General features: G+C 38.8%; 3 protein-coding genes across 5 annotated transcripts; 2 read left to right on the plus strand and 1 right to left on the minus strand.

Moving 5' to 3' along the window:
- Positions 1–553: 553 nt before the first annotated feature.
- On the plus strand, positions 554–6,883 carry LOC112287236 (uncharacterized). 3 transcript variants are annotated; one of them, XM_024530054.3, is made up of 10 exons: positions 554–1,804; positions 2,282–2,958; positions 3,675–3,751; positions 3,917–4,145; positions 4,611–4,765; positions 4,915–4,960; positions 5,164–5,255; positions 5,399–5,495; positions 5,623–5,679; positions 6,019–6,883. In XM_024530054.3, exons 2-10 carry the CDS (start codon positions 2,794–2,796, stop codon positions 6,499–6,501), a joined length of 1,401 nt encoding a protein of 466 aa, XP_024385822.1. In that variant the 5' UTR covers positions 554–1,804; positions 2,282–2,793; the 3' UTR covers positions 6,502–6,883. The 3 variants fall into 3 exon arrangements, with proteins under 3 accessions (XP_024385822.1, XP_090109941.1, XP_090109942.1); XM_090253815.1 differs by having other exon boundaries at positions 1,363–1,938; XM_090253816.1 differs by having other exon boundaries at positions 1,789–1,920.
- A 5,472-nt stretch (positions 6,884–12,355) lies between these two features.
- LOC112288065 (uncharacterized) lies at positions 12,356–18,306 on the plus strand. Its single transcript, XM_024531874.3, has 14 exons — positions 12,356–12,716; positions 13,177–13,336; positions 13,697–13,774; positions 14,022–14,089; positions 14,457–14,547; positions 14,839–14,955; positions 15,217–15,330; positions 15,548–15,727; positions 15,917–15,996; positions 16,326–16,365; positions 16,531–16,638; positions 16,895–16,975; positions 17,281–17,403; positions 17,712–18,306. Exons 1-14 carry the CDS (start codon positions 12,505–12,507, stop codon positions 17,844–17,846), a joined length of 1,587 nt encoding a protein of 528 aa, XP_024387642.1. The 5' UTR covers positions 12,356–12,504; the 3' UTR covers positions 17,847–18,306.
- Positions 18,307–19,924: 1,618 nt separating this feature from the next.
- On the minus strand, positions 19,925–20,575 carry LOC112287383 (F-box/kelch-repeat protein At5g15710). The gene has a single exon (XM_024530323.1). The coding sequence runs from the start codon at positions 20,573–20,575 to the stop codon at positions 19,925–19,927; it is 651 nt and encodes a 216-aa protein (XP_024386091.1).
- Positions 20,576–21,289: the final 714 nt, after the last annotated feature.

The following is a 21,289-nucleotide window of genomic DNA, read 5'->3' on the forward strand; positions in this document are numbered from 1 at the left end:
GACATAAATTGAAGAAGAGAATCAGCTATTATTCAATTAAAAAATAGAAATACCATCTATATATATTTATCACTCTCTCTCTATATATATTTTTAGATTATTTAAAAAAATACTTGTGTCGTTCAATTAAAAACATTATTTAGAAAACATGGTTTGAATATGTTTATAATTTTTACCATGGACAATATTTTGGAGTATACATGCATTTTTCTTATAATAAGATACAACTTTTTTCGTGCCTTGGTAACCGTGGAGAATACAACAAAGCTTTAGTGGCTTTCATGGACTAAGATGAATGAATGTATTTGTAGCGTGAAGGAAATAGTGGATGAATGCATGAGTGAATAAGAGCACGATTATTTGAATGAACCCGGGGCGGTGGATGCACGAAGTTGGATGTATGAATAACATATGAACGAATGATATTCGGCTGGCGGGTGTCGGCCGGTGGCCCCCATTCCCGAGCTCGCATTGAAGCATCACGTCGAAGTGGACGCTGTGTCTCAAAGCTCATGGATCAGCAGCAGGAGGGCGGATTCAGATTGCAGGCGGAGATGGATGAGCCAGTTTCGCAATCAAGCTTTCTCCTGAGCTACGAAAGCAATGTGGGTGGGGGGAGGGGGGGAACACGAGGCGTGTGTGGTCGGTCACCCCCTTTGGGACTTGTTGATGATTGAGTCTGCGAGTGACAATCTCGTGGGCTTCAACTCTGAAGCGATGATTTCTTCGCGCAGTTAAGCTGGGTTTCGAACAGGGCGTGAATGTTTTTGTTGTTGTTTTTTGTTGGGTTCGGCTGGTTCATGGGACGATGAACGCGGAAACCCAATTTTGATTTGGTAGGATTCGGGTTGTATTGTGAGCTTAGTGACAAGCAGGTGCATTGCCGTCTTCGTGGTGCTGAGGCTGATGAGTGGAAGCTCTGCACGGTGGCGTCCTGTTGCCGGCGGCGGTGTTCTAGAGCTTTTTGCGATACGTCTATATATATATATATATATATATACATACATACATAAAGAGAAAGAAAGGTGTATATTGAAATGGTATCTTTAAAGTTGTACTATCGATCATCGGAATCTCCATCTCTGGATCTAGGGCAATTTTATGGTCGATATATTAATTTTGTCCAGTTTGTGGTCAGTGTGGCGACCCCATTGGTCTTCGAATGGACTCCAGCGAAGTCATAGAAATTTAGCAAATGGATCGGTTTCCCTTTCATTCATTTTACACATCGATTATCTGTCCTGAGTTTGACGACTACTGTGGAAAAGAATTCACATTGATAAAGACTTGTTACCCTGTGGAGTTGAAGGAGGAGTCATGCCACAATCATGTCGCAGCAAATCTCAATTCATTATGGCTAGTCCAGTTTATTGTTCTGTAGCTCTTGCTGATGAGTTTCATATTGTAGTCGTAGAGGAGTTGGTTTAACTTCATCGACTACGTTTCGCACCAAGGATCCAGTTCCGGAGCTCACGGTGCCGAAGTATGGTCGTGCATGTAAGATTGTTTTGTTGATAAAGCAAGCAGATTGTCACTTGAGAGTTCCGGTGAAATTGGTGAGAAATTGTTGTGGAATATGGGAATGGCTTAACCGTGATGATCGGGGCATTCGCGAAGATTTCGTGTAGCATTGATTCCTGCAGAGCAAGTCGGTAAAGGCTGTGTCGATGAAGGGGAATACCGTCAAGGATGTAATTACTATTTCTGAGTGTCCGCGAAGGAACAGGGAATGAAGCTCGTCAGGAGGACCTATAGTTAAATTCGTTTGAGTCCTCGAGGCGAGTGCTGCACAAGAACGACACAGGTGCGGTATTTCCTCATCACTCATATCTGGAGTTGCTCTGGTTGGAAGCTCATTACTATCCAATTTCCAGCTCTCTTTGCTGAGATTGAGAAGTTAAATATGGAAGATGCCTTTGTGTAAGTATGGATTGACAGGTAACCTGTCGATATCTTGCTTCGTTTTCCAAGCTTGTGTATGCGGGCAATCCTTTGAATCGGAACAGTCAGTCTGGCTGCATCATCGTCGTGTCTACATGTTTCATTCTTGTTCTGTGGTGACATGCTTGAAATTTGAGACGCTATAGAGAGGGTGTGTGCGAGTCTTCTTCGGGATTGTTTGTTGTTGAAATTAGCGGGGAGATAGTTTCTTGTGGGAGGGATTTATTGATGGTGTGGGAATTGAACGAAGTTGAGAAGGAAGAGAGGAAGAGGAAGAGGAAAACCTCAGTCTGAATTTATTGGGTGGTTCACGGATTTAATCATCGACTTCGGTTTGCAGGGCTGAAGAATGTTAAGTTTCAAGAAGTAACCAATTGCGCACTGCCGATATTATCGTGACCTTATAATTTTCCATTCAACATGCCCCTTACCAAATCTCTCTCTCCTTGAAGAACTTCAGATTTACGAGGAATCGTTGTGTTGTGAAACGCGTACAAGGGTTGGGTAATATTACGAGGGGGTGATAAGATTGCCGACTGTGCGGATAGGGACCCGAGAAGCTCGTTTTTGGCTCCCCTGAGAAGCGGCATACTGAACTAGTCGTCGATAATCTGTCACCAATTTCTGCGGAGACTTGGAAGCTAACGGCACAAACATTTCTTTGTAGTACAAGAGGCGCAGCTCCACTTCGGTATACAGATCATCGTTGTGGAACAAAGAGATGCAGCGAAGCCTGGTGAGGCCTCGCAACATGGATCTCTGGGCGACGTTATAGCGCGGAGCTTACAATATTAAATTTCTTGTGAGGTTGGGGAGTTGAGGTGGTTGCGCTGCTCGCAAACCCCATAAACGATGGATTCTACCATTGAGCAAGTGCCGAGTCCTGTGATCACCAACCCCAGTGAGTGGGAGGAGTCGTATAAGCATCTGCCTCATCTCTTCTTAGGCCTCTTGGCTACATGGATGGTCCTAATATTTGTGTGGACTCTCCACACTTGGACTCAACGGCGATGGCAGGTACTAATTCGAAACCACTGACGGATTCCTTTGGATAAAAAGTGGCCCACCTTGAAATCTGGAACACAACAAAAGAATTCAAGAATAGTCACTCCTTCACACCTTGAGTGTGTTTTGATTTGGCGAGATTGGATTCCTCATCTCCTGTGTAGCTGCGGAGTGAAGTGATTGTGAAAGGGTAATTTGTTTTTGCTGTGTTATGTTCTTGAGGTTTTAGTTTTTTTTTAAAAATAATTCAAGCTTCCGGAATGAGCGAGAAAGGAGGGTTTATAGAAGTGCGGGATAGTATAGCAGGAAGTGCTAGAAAAGCCCGATTGATTGAGGAGTGATGTCAAGCTAGAGAAGATTGGTTTATATTGCATCTTTTTGCCGCTTTCTTTCGAAGTTTATGAGCGCGTTGGATAATCAAGTTTGCGCTCGCTGTACTATTGACTTCCAATCTAGCCCTGGAATTAGATATTCTCATGGTTTATTAGCTGTAGATCATCAATCATAGGTATGCTTGTCGTTAAGATGCAACTCTTGGCGGCTCACTTCGGAAACGTGCAATTCAAAGGATGCCTTCAAGCTAGCTAAGGATTCTTGTAGAGTTTAGATCATTGAAAACAGTTTCTGAATGACTATACAATGATTGGCGGGTGCGGTACTATGTTTACTTGTTATTTAAGACGCATGAGAGGCAGCAATTGACCAGACGGTGACTGTTGGAATCGCAGTCTAGCAATTTGCAACGGAGCTTGACGGTTGTTCCAGTGCTCAAGGCGCTTGTCCTCAGCCTCTCCTTCGTATTCTGGTATCTTTCTTGGTCACTTAGATAGTCTTAACATGTAATATTACTGTTCTCAGATTCTTTAAAAGCATCCACCTGATTCTTCAATTTGTGAGACCATGTGCTACCTGGGAAAATTCTAGAACCACAGCTGCTCTATACTGTTTTGATTCATAAATTTTTCTGTAGGTATTCGTGCCTGAACTTGAGCATCTGCTCATTCTGGGTAGCCTTTGGAGTTTTCGTGTCGCGGATTTTCTTCGAGACTGCGTGCTTTACTGCCTTCCTTTTTATTGCTCATGGGTACTGCACTATGCACGAGCATCTTAGCGTGTCAGAGCGCCGGAACATTGCTGGCCTTGCCTCACTTTTGTACTTGACCCTGACTGGTTACAAGGCGGCCATTCCTCAATTTGCCGTGAGTACCACCTACTCCCATTATTGATTTTGCCTCCTTTTTTAAACCGTTATTTAAGAAGAAAGTAGATAGACTTTTTTGATTAGTTTAAAAACTTCATGAACATGCTGGATTCATGGCGGTTGCAAGAATTACAGGAAGCATTGTTGAAAGAATCCAAGCGAAGTTAACAGGTCTCTTTTTCCGTGGTTCTTGAGTTCTGATTATGTCGGGTGACTCGGGTCCATGATATAACGCGTGTTGTGGTAATGTATGGCGTTGTTCTGCATACGAAAACACCATAATTTATGAAATTGTCCAACAATGACTCTATCCCTATTAGGTTTTGGTGTTTTGTGATGGACTAAAAACGTGGTCAGTTTATTGGGTGGTCATACCAGCTCTCGTGTTTGGTGATGTGCAAATATTTGGGCAATCGATTTATGTATGTAGGCAAGTTAACTCCCTTGTTCTTGGGGTCTGCAGATTTTGGTGGTGCTAATTTATGGATTGCTTCTTTATGTCATAATGGTACACGTTGCCCGTAACCTTTCAGCACTAAGAGAACAGCTACAGCAGATTCAGCAGGAGGGTGTTCACATGATGCACAATGCTGTTTACATCAAGTACATTATGTTCAAGTAAGCCTTGAAATGATCATTGATCATTTCTATAATCAGAGGAATATTAGTCTTAATTTCCTGGATCGATTGTAGGTCTCGGTCTGCTCCTCCGACTTCTAGAGTAAATTGGAGCTGACCTTAAAGTGTATTTTGCTCTGCTTCTGCAGGAGGTTTCAGCGTGCAATGCTGGCGATCGCAGCCGCTGAAATTCTGGTGAGCATTTTGAATTTTGGGTAATCTTCATTCGAAAGTGCATTGTTTTTCGAATAGGCTGCGTAGCCTAGTTTTTGTCAAAATATGGTATTCCACTCAACGTTGTAAACTAGGAAGCTTAAAATTAATGCATTGAAGTTGCTTTGATCCAATCGCTGTCTGTGGAATGAGTTTTGATGTCTAAGTTTCCTTGTCATGAACAGATGCATGCACGGGATGATGGCATGGCTTACGAGTATTGGATGCGCCTGCTTGTTCGCGAGTTGGCAGAGATGGGTCTCTTTTCCTACATCGGGTTAGTACTCAAAAAAAACATGTGCAATCAATGAAGCTACTTGTGCCCTGAGACATTTTTGAAGCAAACTTAAAGTACTTTGGGAGTTCATATGATGCATTTCCACGTTGATGGTCACGCTGTTCTTCAAATACTGTTTGCAGGTGGACCTTCAGATCTAGAGAGCTGACCCCATTTTTTACTGTGATTCCAACTCAGCTCTCCTCTGGTCAACGCATTTTGCCTCCAATTTATAGTGTGGTAAGTCATTTTATTGTCTTAATTTGCTGGACATGTGAAATATTTTAGTTTTCATGGGCGTCCTTGGATTCCTCCAGTAAAGTGGTTAGTGGAAAGTAAACCAAAGACTTTATAATGGTGTTGGCAGGAAATTAATGAAAAGCAATTTAACAACTTGGACGAAAAAGAATGGCACATTGGTGTGGTGAGCTTCTCTTTCTTTGCTGGGCTGCTTCCTCTTCCTCTCATACTATGAAGACCTAATTTTGAGAAACCTAATCGAAGGAAATTAGGATAACTCATAAATCAGGGAATCAAACAACCACAGTGTATTGAGATTTTATGAGCCCTATGTATTCGTTTTAAACTGACATATTTTTACCGCATAGTGTACGTTCTGGTGCATTTGGTGCATTTTGTACAGATACAAAGATCCTCTCTTGAGTTGCGACGAGGTTTCCTTGCAACGTTGGTATAAATATTTGAGGAATCATGCTGTCATGTATTTTGAGCAATGTCTGACAGCTTTTGTTGCATCCTGCAGCCAACCTCTATCTCTAAAAATGGAGGTACCCACAGACCAATGTTGGTGATAGTGCAGAACCCTGGCATGTCTGATTTCGCTTTCAGAGACGACTTTATCAAGGCACCCAAGAAGCCAGAGGCCACCTTCAATATGTCGAATTTTCAACAACAAGCATTCCCCTACCTGTCGTCAGTATCGAGCCGTAGGGGAACCGACTCGTCTTCATCTTTGATCGATCACGAACGACTGCTGTTTCGACATCGAGGTTCCGGAGATCTTCCCTTGAGTGTGGAATCTGGCAGCGGGAGAGACCACTCACTCCCTGGCTCTTGCGAGCGGAATGTAAACGACAGAAGCAGATGTGGTGATGCTGACGACAAGATCGTCACAGCATTCATAAACGAAGTTGTGGTGGATATGGAGGAGTTTAAGGACTGCTCATTTCTTCCTTATGAAAACTCTTGTGGTGATTCCCGGACGCTGCACTCGAGATTGACTTGAAGTCTAAGCTCTCAAGGGTTGGCTCCTCTCCAACCTAGCGTCGTTTGATCTATAAGTCCGAAACAAGGTCAGAATACATAAATCTGTTATTTTAATCCGCATGTGGTCTTCTTGCTGACCAGGAGAATCAAACAGTTGTAACATCTTAATGTGTAGAGTAATTCAGTTTTCTTAAAAGAGGTACGAGGTTCCACTACCCCGTCATACTGAACCTCGTGCGGTAACAGCACATGATAAATTAAGATCTGTGACAAAATGGTCGCTGGTTTTCTAAAAGTGAAGGTTCATCAGCTTGAGAGCTGAGAAATCTGTTCATGGCTGTTTTGCCACTATGAACAGTTGTAACATATCCATGTTTACAAAGTATCCATTGGAAACAAAAGCTCATGAGTACTTGACTGATCATATCTTGTCGTGCACCTGTTAAATTTATTTTTCTTCTGGTGAGGGTGTTACAGGGAGTTTTTTTTTCTCACGCTATCCAATTAAAGCTACGTGTCTAGCTTCATGGCAGATGGAGGTGACGGTTTGAACCATGAGATCCTTGCTGCCGTCCTCGTTGGGGTTTACCCTTTGAGATTTGCAGGGGTCTCACTGCGCTGTGCTTTGGGACTTTGAGACCTCGCAAATTTGCGAGCAAACGATACATGTATACCAAAATTTAACACGTAGTCCATTGAACATCAATGAGCACATTTTGTATTGCGTGTATACAACCTAAAACTTGTGAACAATTAACCCGGACCTTGCGGGTGACTCGAATATATACATTAATGCTTCGATCTTAAGCTTATGATGCTCTATGGTACGTCTACAATGGGACGTCAATTGATACCATCTTGTCTTACAAACTACAGCAACGCCTTGAGATGACTTCCGATCATTCAAAGTATTCATGCACACCCTTGTCTAGCACTCATCCATTTATTTATTGTTACATGATTTGAGCACCCTGCATCTTATGAAGTGAAAGATTCTATTCCCGTCTTGATCTCCGGAAGAGAACTTCCCGTGAAGTATTCTTTCCAGGCATTAAACAAAGGAATTCAATGCTGAGTATTTTCTATCGATGAAGTATTTTCACCTTCTTAGTGAACTATATTTATACAACAAATCCGATTTTCACATGGAGAAAATTCTTATTTTATCTCATGTTTATGTCGACTGTCCACCCTATGATGGGGTAGTGGAACCCCGTCATACTGAACTGTATTTTGCTTTGGTTGTCGATAATGCAACAGTTTCTTGTAAGTTACTACTCCAATGAACAAGTGATAATCCGAATTTATGTAACAACCCTGTTACTAATTTTTTAAAATTTGCATCAGCATAAGTTTATAAATCTCCTTCACCATCAGCTTGAAACAATATTCTATGATTCATTGTTCCTTTAAGATATTTTAAAATATTTTTGGCTGCCATAAGTTGTGCTTCTTGCGGTTGATTCATGTATCTTGAGCAATAGTATATTGCAAATACTATATCAAATCTGGTTATCTGTAGATGAATTAAACTCCCAATCAAGGATCAATAATAAGCAGCATCAAATAGTGGGGACTTCATGTCCTTTTCAAGTTTTATTCTTGAGTGCATTGGTATACATACAAATTTTGAATTTTCCATTCCAAACTATTCCAATAATTTCATAATATATTGTGTCTAATGCATCTAGATTTCTTGTTTAGTAAATACAAACTCAACTCCTAAATACTGTCCAAATATACTCTTGTAATCTTGTATTTGGTTTCTTAATTCTTTTTGATTTTTTCAGATTTATTTCTCTAATATCATGACTAGGTTTCCATTTTCTCTGAACATTATTATTAAAAATGTTACCTTTTGTAATTGCTAATGGATTATCTTCATCATTAACTTCATTGCAAACTGTTTTGTCTTGTGGAGGTTCAAAATATTCATTTCGTATCCCAATTTTGGTATTATTTTCATTTTGTTTTGAAGAAAAAATTATACTCTCCTTGTTGAGTTACTTTTTGATCAATGTGTTCTTGATCAATCATTTGATCAGCTATGTCATATAAATCATGATTTTAAATATTTACTATTGGAATTTTGATTGACTTTGTACTGGTTTCAATCATATTATCTATTTTTATAAATTCAAATCCAATTTTGGATTTATTAAATATCACATCTCTTCTGAGAAGATTTTTTTATTTCCCTTTCTGTAAATGGTATAATCTATACACTTTATTCCTTTTGTCATATCCAAACATGATACACTTTAACATTTTTGATTGAAATTTTGATCTCTCTTCTTTAGGAACATGTATATATGCCAAGCTTCCTATAATTCTTAAATGATGAACTTATGGTTTCTTCTTTGTCTATCTTTTTTTTTAGTGTTTCTCCTCCATTAGCCCTTCTAGATCTTTTATTTATAAGATAATTTGCTAACTTTACTACTTTTGGCCAAAATTATATAGGTAATTTTGCTTCATATTGTAAACTTCTTGCTTTTTTAATAATTGCTCTATTTCTTCTTTCTACTACACCATTTTGAGCAACAGTTCTAGCTTGCGTCAATTGTCTTTTAAATCCATTTTTTTTTTTACAATAGTTTGTCAATGTTGTAGATAAGTATTCTTATCTTCTAATTCTAACAAAGATCTTACCTCCTCTAATGGCTTTTACTTCTTGAATAAAACCTATAAAGACATGGTTTCATAGTAATAAGATTGTTAGTCTATATACTCTCAATGATTGATGGGCTTCTTCTAACCAAACTCTGATACCATGTTTAGTATTTTTTTAATTAAAGAAGCATTTTCATCTTTTTTTAATCTATATCTATACAACAAATCTAATTTTATATATATAATAAATTTTATTTTATTTCACATTGATCTCAATAGTCTATCCTATGCTGATTATTTTATTTTATTTTTGATAGTGTGATAACTTCTTATTGAATAGACTAATCTAAATTAAATTAAAATTGCTTCTATATCTTTCAAAAGTCAAGACAAAGGATTTGTTAGGTGGATTTGCTTTTAGTTCAAAAAAGAAGAGTTTCAATAAAGAATAATTGAAATCAATATGATCTAGAAATAATCATTCAAACACATACATTAAACATAAGATCATAAGTGAAAAGCTCCTAAGAATTGGCAGTCTTTATTGAAAATAATATAAGACACAGAGAAAGCAAACATTCAATTCACAGGAAATGTATGAATAGTATGCAGATACTTATAGACTATAGTATGATGTCAAATCCAATACCGTCAAAGCAGCCTCACATACTTCACTTACAAAAAGAATTTAAACTAAAGATTTGTCTCAATGGATAAAGTAAGTGACTCTAAAGATGGGCATTATATTATTGATGTACAATGAGGTAACACAAGAATTTTCAATTATTAAAAATGATTCAAGTCTAAAACTACTTCAAAGTATCTAAACATAATATTAAAGATATCAAAAAATATAAGAAAATTTTGGAGAGTGATTTGAATATGCCTATAAGTACTTAAATCCTCTATAGTGCAAGAAGTCTTCTACATCTATAGTACCAATGTAAGAAGTTTGTTAATTTTTATGTTCTTATTATGACCCTATTGAGCTACTAAAATCTCCATATTATTTTTTCTTTTTGTGACAAGGAAATTGAAGAAATATCACAATAAGATTGGATAAAAATCCTATTGTATATATTTCTAAATACAATATATCTAACATGGAACAACCCTCCATGTGAGGTTGTTGTTTGTGGCAAATTTATCACTACACTTTGGATTGCACTACAAATGTAGTCCATTTCTCAATTGGATGGAACTACCAAGGGTGGTGTGGATCTTTAGGAGGTCCATATTTAATTTCACAATTGAAGCGGATCTTCTTGTATTCATAATAGAACACCTTCTTGTTGTCTTTGATGTCAAACAATATTGTAGTTACAATGACAAAAGAATTGATGTTGCTAAGCATAACATCATAAAAAAAAATTATTTGAAAATAAACCTTTTAAAATATAGAAGTACTATACCAACTATAATAATTAGTTTAGATTGGAAAATAATATAGATACGAAAGTAATATGGTCTATACTATTTCATGTATAGTTAGGTCAATTGATTCAAATGTATGGTAGGCAGCCATTTCTATTATATGTGTATTGTATTTTACATGGTTGAATAAAGTGACATTTGATAACTCAGTAGATTGGTTTTTTTTAATAGTTGCAATTTATATTGTAATTGTCTTGTATTATAGCAAAATTTTGAAAGATGGCTTTAATAATGCGGTAATTGACTTGAAATATTTACTTCTAATTCACACTATTTAGAAAAGTATGAATATAGTACAATCTATACTATTTATTCCAAATCATAATTGGTGTGGATTATACCAATATATGAAGATCTTGCTAGAAATTAATATTCTTGAATAGTGAGACCTATTTTAATTGCTATAATTGATGTAACTTTAATGTATTCAATATCTATATGTATCTATGTATATATATATATATATATATATATAAATTTTTTGTAAAGAATAAAATTCAAGTACAACAAAATTTATGTGTCATTAAGTTTAAAAGATCAAAATTTTAAAAAATTATTTTTATTTTTATTTTTTTAATTTTAAAATCAAATATTTTTAAAGTATTAGTAGGTTTTAAAAATTCAATAAAAGACCATGATTTTTATTAGCTACTATTTTTATTAATTTTTTTTTACTTATATATATTTAAATTATTAATTCAAAGAATATAATTTTTCTAATTTTTTTATTAGTTTTTGTATTGTTTGAAGATTTTCTTAATTTGAGCAACTTTGATGTTTTTTTGTATTGTTTGAAGATTTTCTTGATTTGAGCAACTTTGATGTTTTTTGTATGCTAATTATTAAGTGCAATTATTGAATATAGAAAATTTCTAGATAGACACCCTTCTTTTATTACATAGATAGCCTTCTCCTCTCGTTTATGCAATTTATCTTTGCATATACATAAGAAAACTCTTATTTATATTAATAGTTTTAAAATAAATTTGTAGGAAAAAAATTCCTAAATCACAATTAACAAGCTTTTTAAAGGGAATGAGAAAATTACTTTAAGTATACTATGTTTTTTTAAAAATTTTAATTTGAAAAATAAAAAATAATATTATCACAAACTATTGCACAAAAATATTTTTGTATAAATTCATCCTAAAATATTTTAATATAAATAAGAATTTTATTGTGTGTATGGAAGGATGCTTGGCAAAGAGCTGAATCCATGTACTAAAAAAGAGGTGTCTACTTAATGGTTCTCCAAGAATTTTAAATACTTAAATTTAGGACTGATAATATATGAATAGTATAATATTAATGACTAAAATACTTAGATAATTATCCTTTAGAAATTGCAACAATTTGTTGATAAATGAGAAAAAAAGGTGTTTACTTAGAAACTATTAAATCCTCAATTATATCCTATTCTATTTGACAGAATTTGCAATTTAATGTCTAGTATTTATAAAAAATTGTTGTTGATTGATGTCAAATTATTTTTATTTTCAGTAAATTTCGTATTTGATATTGAAGTGTTCCATATTTAATGCAGAAATCGAAATGTTATTTAAAATAGTATTTTCTTGGGGTATCTACATGATGTAGAAAGTCTTGAAATGTGAGATACCCGCCGATTTAGAAAGTTTTGAAGCCCATCGAAGGGTATCACACACAGCTGATACCTGGGACAACAGCGGGTATCCTAGACTTGGAGTGAGCGCAGTGGATGAACGTCGCGAGCGCCTCCACAGGGATTCGGTCCGTGTTCATCCATTTTGTCCACGTCGTCCCTGCTTCATTCAGTCTCGAGCTTCCCTTCTGTATGGTTATGGCGATGGCATCGGAGCCATGAATTGGATCGGAACCCTAGCACTCTGAGGCTTGGCCTTCGCGATTGTCCATTTGGTCTTCTATGCGTTTGCGCTTTTTCTCCCTTGCTTTTCCCCTGGCTTGTGATTAAATTTTGGTGTAAAATGGTGGGGTGATGGCGGAGATGGAGCAGGATAAGGAGAGAGCTGAGCTCCTGCGGGAGATTGCGGAGTTATTGCTCTCTGGAGGATACTTTAGGGCTCAGATATCGACACTCTCGCCGTTCGATATCCTCACAGGAGGATTGGCATGGGCTATCGCAGCAAGTAATGTGGATGTGGATTTCGATGTTCTCTACGATGACGATGCCACCCTTGGTTATAAGATGTAAGAATTGGATCATCGAACAGTTTGTGCACTTTGTGGATTCGTGTCGCATAGAATAGGTACACGAGAGGGTTATGCTGCAGAAAATTAAATAACATTGGATCATCTTCGTCATCTTGTATTCGCACAAACTATGATTTTTTTTTTTGAAAATATTCTCTTTCTCCATTTAAGTGATTCTAGACGGGGAATGAGTTGACGACGCTCTGGATTTGTAATTGCATGAAGGGTGACGAGACTGGAGTTTAGAAATCGTATTCTATGCCTCGTCATGTGCTGTAAACGATTACTTTCAAGTCCTGACACCGTGATGATATATACATCTCTAGACTCTACCCTTTAATTCTATACATGGTTTTGGTGGTATTTCACTCTGGAGTATTCTCATTTTCCTCGTAAGAACTTTGCTATTATCATGGATCTGTAGCTAGAGCTCTTAGGCTCTTCTGCTGATGTGCAGCAAGGTTGGGGAGGCAATTGAGGAGGCATTACAACGCATGGGATGCCCTTATCCTCTTCAAGCACACCAAATTCAAGGTCTTGATTATCCCGCTGTTTTGTTAGTGGTTCAATGGTTGGTGAAACGGGTTTTACAGAACAGAGAAGAGTCTGGTGATCAGGTAAGTCCAGTCCAGTCCAGGGTTCAGGGTTCGGGGATTAATGTATTGCTATTACGTCTTTTCAGGTTTTACACCTCTACATGTAGTGTGAGTGTGTGTGTGTGTGTGTGTGATTGTGTGAGAGAGTGAACGAGGGTTTGAGATAGAGATCTGGTGACCTCAGTGAATCATATTGGATACATATATTTTAGGGATAAAGTCTGAATATTGTAAGGAAATGGCATGGCACTTTTAATAGATTTTATATTGTTTTTGCTTCAATTAGCTTTTACTGCGGATTCTGTGCGAATCTGAGGTTTCTGGTAAAAACAGTTGTTGTATCAACTCATTTATCTGACCGCAAATATTGTTGTTTGACAGCTAAGAAAATATTCTCTCTGGAAGTTTCAGCAGCACTACAAGCTCCCTGGAGAAGCTGCTGATGAACATATTCACCTGGTTGGGCTTTACTTGCGCTTACATCTTTCTTTAGCATTTGTTTAGGGTAATGATATTTGCAAGGTTGTTTCTTCAATCCTTATTGCCGTCATCATCATTTTGCAGTTCAACGGGATCATAACCGTCCGAACCTATTATTTTGTTTCCTATTCCCTTGACTCTTTCGACCCTCGAAACTTTTCGTTCTTTCATTCTTCACAATAGACACCTGGGTCTCCATTAGAAACTAATCAGAATTTAGTTGCAGGATAGGGTAAAATTTGCAAAGCAGACTTCAAAAGCAGATTTTATTCACCAGCAATACATGCAGACCAGGTAAGATTACGCCTTTATCACATTCCGAATTTTATTTGAGATGCTGCAATTAACATATTACATCTCCAGCCATAAGCCCGTCATTGAGGGCTGCATGGACTTATCTACAACGAGGTTTACCGAACTTAATTGCAGAATTGCTTTTGCGGAGCTAGTAGCGGGCTTGTGCTACAAGGAAGGGTATTTTTTATTTTTTATTTTTTAGAGTGGTGTTCAGATGTAGCAGGGCTCTGTACCATTACCAGCTTCATCCAGTTCGTAGGCACTAGTATGTGGTCTGTCATTTTCTTCAATAATATTTTTAAGAGTTCGCTCTGCAGTGATTACAGCAGAGTTGCTTCTAAGAGTGCCTAGTACTGTCATGCAGTGCTCGTCTTCTGGAAGTTTCATTGGATGATACCACTATTCTGCCTTCGGAGATTGAAGATATTCATTCTATTACCTCTTTACAGCAACAGGCATGCCCCACTGCATATTAGCTTCATTGGATTGTCATATCGTAGTTACATTGTCTAAGAGATCGGCTTACAATGCTGTTGAATAATTTTTAACTGAAGTTTTCATAAATTACTATACGCCATTGCATGCAGTTTATTTTGTTAGAATGGCCATGAGCAATATTGGACTAGCTGACAACTAACCATGGTTTATAGACGTACCTTTTAAGCCTGTTTAGGAGCCATGTACACCTATCCACAATGAGACAATAATCTTTAATTTTGTAATTAATTGTTGCTTGTCTGCTTTAGACTGCAGCCCTTCAGAAGCAGATGAACTCTCAAAAAGTAAGGTTGGAACAACTGCAAACTAAGAAAAATTCTGTTGCCGTTGGTGTTGAAGAGATTGAGCTCTTAATAAAAAACCAGGTGATTTTCAATCAGTTGTATATTCTTAATTATTTACTATTATATCAATTAATTGTTACGATTGCTCCATATTCCACACATTAATTCTGAATTTGCTGTTCGCGTAACTTCCTGCCTGTAAGTTTTATAGGGGTTTCTACATAAGGTTCTGCTCATGAATAAAAGATCATTATTTTGCACCGTGGTTCAAGTACATAGTTTTGATCGAGAAATCTCCTTGCTTGTGTGCATTATGCACCTGGGCCCTTTTTAGGAGGGCAGGAGGAGCATTGGAAAGAACTCGTTGCAGAGAGAACAGAATTACAGCGGGCTGTCGAAGATGCGGGTTCAGGGCAAGTGGTTACAGATATGATTTCTTTACTACAGCAAACGAAGGTATCCCATTGTACCACCTGTTCTACTGGGATTTGGCGTTTTCAATATTATTTCGTTGTGAAATCCAGTAATCATCTTTCACCTCTTCTTAAGTTTGCTGTTATATTTCTACAGCTGGTAACTCAGTTGTTGTCACTTAACAAGGCTGGTCTTTGTTAGCCAATAGGCTGGTCTTTTGAATTTTTTAATTTCACACATAGGCTGTGCGTGTGGTCAGAATCTTGAAATCATGGAAAGTGAATTCCGAGCAAGCTGTAAAAAGAAGAGGGCAGAACTAGTTGGTCGAATTAAGCAGTTGCAAGATCCATCCCGGAATCTTGCAGAGCAAGCCGAACAGCAAGCCGATGTTGAAGCTATGTATGAAGCTGATTTATATACCCTGAGATCAGTTCGAAAAGTGAGATATCTCGTTTCTTTTCTTTCGCAATGAACCTCGGTCTTTTGATATTACGTTTTCGTCGAATTTCTAGCAAATAATGTTATGCATTTCATTTCGAACTTCTGTTGGTATCTCTGGCCTTGGTAATCACAAGCATCTCAACCCAGTTTTTGTAATCTGTTGTTTTCTTTTCCTTTTTATTTTCAGGAGCTTGCTAAAAAATGTAGTGAAGTTGCTCTTCTGCAAAGGCAATTGGACGATGTTCCAACACAATCTGAACTTATTCAGTGAGTCGCAAGAGAACAATTTTTCATTCCAGTTTATTGTATCCGAGTAGTTACATGGTGAAAATTGCAACCTTTAAACTTTGAAACGGACCTTACAACCAGTCGTCTATTTTTAAATATTGAAAGCAACCTGCATAGAGCTTCTCCACCTCATCTGTTGCAGATGAATGTGCGGGTCAATTTCGTTTGGAGTCTCTTATATACTCCATCTTTCCCGTGTGCAATTCATTCTGGTCAACTTTCAGGTAGAACCTCAGCAACGTGGAATATCAGCTTGGTAGTTGCATAAGTGATCTTTTACTGAATGAGTTTTGGATTGGAGCATACAGATATGAACGTCGGTTTGTGGAGCTGTATCTGCACATACAGGTAAGGTGCTTAGATGTTTTTTTCCTCTTCTTTCTGTTGCTTATAAAAGCATTATTCTTACTTTTTGTCTTATTTGGCATTCTCTCCGAGAAAATCGAGATTGTTCCCTGGTTTAGGGTTTATATGCTTATTCCGTTCTCATGGATCCTAATGTGATTACGACAGCGGAAGTTAAGGGAGACAAGAAAGTATTATGCGACTTATAATGCACTTGCTGAAGTCCACGAGCTTACTATGAAGGAGACTTCTCTACTCAATTCGATCCATTCCCAGGTTCCTTCTTTTCCCCCAGCACATTTTAGCATAATGAATCTGCATTTGCCAGTGACGTTCTGATTTAATAGCTATTTCAATTGGAATGTTCGTCCTTGTCTCACGTTGCCTTCGATGTGTTACGCTTTTCAATATTTTAATTTTAATGAAAATACATGTAAGTCTTGCATTTGGAAGAAACAAGATGTTTGGTTAACATATGAACACCTTCGTTGTTCTTAATTGTTCTTTCCTAATGTGCGTGTATTTGTTGCAGTTTGAGGCTGCGATGATGACTCCGGGGGGTCGTGCCAAGTTCGTGGAGTCAATGGAGGGGATTGTGAAGGGAGTTAAGCAGGTATTATCACATGTTTCCTTCATACTTCAGTTGGCATTGTCAGAATCGTAGCGAAATTTCTCTTCGAGTTAGTTCCGACCCGCACGAAAGGCGTAACAACCCGGGCACTGTCTCTGAGAGGGACTCGTGATGATTACTTTTCTGAAAGTGTACTTTTGCAATTGTCTTGTTACACATACAATTTTGGCGAATAGACTAATGTAGACCATATTTTTTATCACCTAAATGCGTGTTGTAAGACATAAGTACATCTTTTATCAATAAGGTTTTGTTGTAATGACAATGGCCTATTTGACATGATGCAGAAATTGTTAAAGATGGAAAAGCGATTAGATGCAGAGAAAGATACATACACTGCACTAAAAGAAAAACATATGGCAAGTGTTATGGCCCAGCGAAACTATTTCTCTCTCGTTAAACAATTCCAGGTAATCTATGTTCAAATTACTAGCGAAGCTACTGTATCTATACAAGTTATATATCCAGTCTTTCCTTGTAGATTTTAATTTGACATAAAAAGCTTTATGCCGAGTCTTAGTACTCACCAACGAGAAAATTGTTTCAGTTCTTCGGTGGCGTGCAGCATTTCTATCGTATTGAAGTCTATATGTACTGAAGCATCCGAAGAACGAGTTATCTTATCGTTTTCATGTTTTCACATGTGAATTTGCATTACCGGAATGTTTTTGTAGCCTCCTCTAAGCAGAATATTGAGTAGGGCTTTTTTGCTTTACAGGAAGAATGTGCCAAGAATGAGCGGTTGCGAGCAGCCTTAGGACCACACGCAGACATCGCTACTAAGGACACTCATATACCTTCTATTGTGTCTCCCCTTGAAAACGACTCTAACACTTTTGTGCCTCCTCTTTGATGTACCTAGCAGTTTCCTCACCCCTTTTGATATCATGTATATCAGTTGCACCGTTTTTCACAAAAGTTGGCTTCATTTCTCTATTCTATGTTTACTATCTTCTTTTCTTGTTTTATAGCTCTTATCTTCTGAGATATAGTCGGAAAACATTCTTGCTTGATAGATCACAGGAGACTTGGGGCGTTCTTTGTGCTTTTTTCAGCTTGCCAACCCCACAGGGTTTGTAATCTTTAGGTCTTCAGGAAGTAGATTTACTGTAGATGCTTGGTCTCTTTCAGCTCTTAGTCGGGAATATCCACTTATAGGTTGTAGTTAAGGATAAATTGTCTTTCTGATTTCATGCCATCGCATGTGTCTTGTTTGCATCCATCTGTGAGTTGTCGTTGTCAATTGAAGACAGGCAGCTGTGAGTGATTACTGCAGATTTTTAATAAAGACTGGGACCTATTTTATGGTTCAATTGTGTAATGAAAAGTTCTCACCAATATGAGTTTATCTCATTTCACATGGCTACCCATGTTGCTCAACTATTATGGTTCACGTGGCGGGGCTGGTTGTTTTCGCGAGCTCTTTGTTTCTAGCTACCGATCTCCATTCGAGCCAGAACTCGGCCACTGCAATTCCGCTTAGTTCCGCCATGTCTATCTTCAGTGCTGTGTGCAGCAGAGTGGCCTCCCCTGTATGAGTTCCGGGGGGCATCACGCAACGCAGGTGATCGAGAACAAGAAAGAACTTGTCTGTTGAACGCACATCCTCCACCTTAAACCTGACAGTCCACTGGAAACTTACAGGTTCTTTGGCCAGTATCCCAGTGGCGGTTGCCGTCGGGAGTTATAAACTTTGTAACTTCGTTTTTAAATTTGCTTCACCCTAGAGAACTTGTCTACGAACACGAAGCGATGATCTCAAATCATACTGTCCAATCTTGGGTCGATGACGCAACCCTGTAGGGTCTGTGAATACCCCATCTTCGGCACAACACCTGCGCGAATGCACTGCCATGCTGGAGGTGTCTGGGATAAGTCGCACAAAACGATGATCCCCTGGCCTTCATTAGATTGGAAGATGTACACAATGTCATCATGTCCGACACCTTGGCACTCGTACCTCAGAAACGAAGATGGATCGATGTAAGCTGACATGCAAACCTTGGGACACATCTGATTGAAAAGCATGTCTGGCATTAAGGTCACGAGATCCCAGATTCTTCTCTTACCGATTGCCCAGATGCCAATACCTGCGATTTTCGAATGGGATGGGTCTTCTTGAAATCCGATCGGGAGGAGGCGGCCGTTGGATTCAACGAGCGAGGGAGGGATAACGTCTGCGACATAAGTTCTCCCCTCCCATGTGCGCTTGAGGGAGGGATAATCGGCGAAGACAAGGTTGGGTGGTAGGTAGAGTCTCAGACGTCGCCACCACGGCTGTTTGGTATCGTACGTCATGAATGTGTGAAATTCTGGCAGTGAAATTGTTCAAAGATTGTCAGTTTTACAAAATCTACCCTCTGTGTTGAAAATCAATTTGTATATAACAAACTGATCACTGCCTGCTAAGATTATCGAAGAATTCGAAAAGTCATGTCTCTACAATTGGAATTCGATCCAGCATAAAGGTGTAGATGACACATAATGTCTTTCAATCTCCCTGGCGCTGTTAGTCGGCCCTCTGCAACTCTCAGGAGTTGTGAGTGTTCGTGACCTGGAGGATTGTCATGGCGGAATAAGTTGATAAAATAGTTGCAGCTACTGTTGCAATTCGGAACTGAGGATTCTCCAGAGGTCAAGAGACATCGTTTTTCCACGTGAAAAGGCCTCAACATATAGCTAGCGAGGCCGGAATGTTCTCAATTTCGTTGATCAGGTGTCTAAGAACTCAGATGTTTAGGATGCACTCAAGGGTCAGATTCAGGAATGAGAGGGTACAATGGGATTGCGAATTGTACCTCGGGTTGGATCACAGCAAAACCTTTGATTGAAGCGCACATGGTATACTAAACCATTGCAGAACGCTGTGGTAGCGCGCATCTCATCGCAGAAATAGCGCTGCTGATTGTAGAACCTCTCACACGTGATCTGCTATCTCTCGGTTCTAGAATCATAAACCTCCGTAGTAACCACTTGCAGGCCATACTCGAGGCCGCCGGCGACGACTAATTTATAGTGGCCCCCGACACGAGTGGACGGTTCGAAACCGGAATCCTCCCAGTACATGTTGACGACGGGCTTCTGTCGACGCTTGAGCAATGGAGGGAGCTCCTTCCACGACCTGGTAATGGGATTGAAGACACCAAACCGGATGAAATGGCTTTTCAGGGAACTAATTTTGTACACCAGTAGCCCAGCAGCCGCTCCACACAGAGACAACCCCCCGATTTTTTGCACAGTTGCAAAGTGGGGGATTGTGGTGAATGTATGCCAATCAATTCGTATAGGATCGTATGCGTGCAACTTGTGAGGATTTACTGGACCTCCATTCTCAAACAAAACCAGCCACGACCGGAGATTCTGGCGTATTGAAACGTCTCTTATATCTTGTACCGAATATATCTCTCTATCCCAGCTCTTGCTCACAAGTCTTTTGTGGAAGAGCGATGTCAGAGGCAAGTGTGCAAGAATTCTTGCCACCAGTTCCGGTTGCAAGTTGCTCCATATATGAGGATCCAGCGTTGGAGAAGGATCTAAAGTTATGTTAGTGTGGAATTCTGAGGATCCTGCAAGATCCGGCATATCATCACAGTTCAAGCTCCAGATGTTCAGCGAATTATCCTGTTTGGTTGTTTTTCGGAGTGGAGTCAGCGGCTGTAGGTGCGCCGAGCGTTATGAACGCAATCGGACAGATTTAATGAAAGGCCAGAACTCGTTGGTGAAGCACTTACAGGTGATGATTTGTTTTATCTCGTAGAGGAGCAGTGCCGACTTTGAGAGGGTTGTTGTTTACTTACGGGTGAATTTGTTAGCTCCTCTCTAGCTCATGGACAAGATTAAATTCTGCCTTAGTGCAATTACATCTCTCTCTTTGCTTTTCGGATGAATAGTTCGATAGCGAAACTATCCAGGCAACCTTGGGCGTCTAGTTTCGACTTCCATGTTCGCTGAAGAAGTGTTGATAGGAGTTGTATAATTTTGTATTGCCGAGCCTTTCATTGTCATGGGAACTCTGGTACTTAATGAGCAGATCCTTTTGAGATCGTCAAAGAGAAAGCTGAACATCTGGAGCTTGAACTGTGATGATATGCCGGATCTTGCAGGATCCTCAGAATTCCACACTAACATAACTTTAGATCCTTCTCCAACGCTGGATCCTCATATATGGAGCAACTTGCAACCGGAACTGGTGGCAAGAATTCTTGCACACTTGCCTCTGACATCGCTCTTCCACAAAAGACTTGTGAGCAAGAGCTGGGATAGAGAGATATATTCGGTACAAAGATATAAGAGACG

The sequence above is a fragment of the Physcomitrium patens genome, chromosome 10 (assembly GCF_059467195.1).
Source record: "Physcomitrium patens ecotype Gransden chromosome 10, ASM5946719v1, whole genome shotgun sequence".
NCBI lineage: Eukaryota > Viridiplantae > Streptophyta > Bryopsida > Funariales > Funariaceae > Physcomitrium > Physcomitrium patens.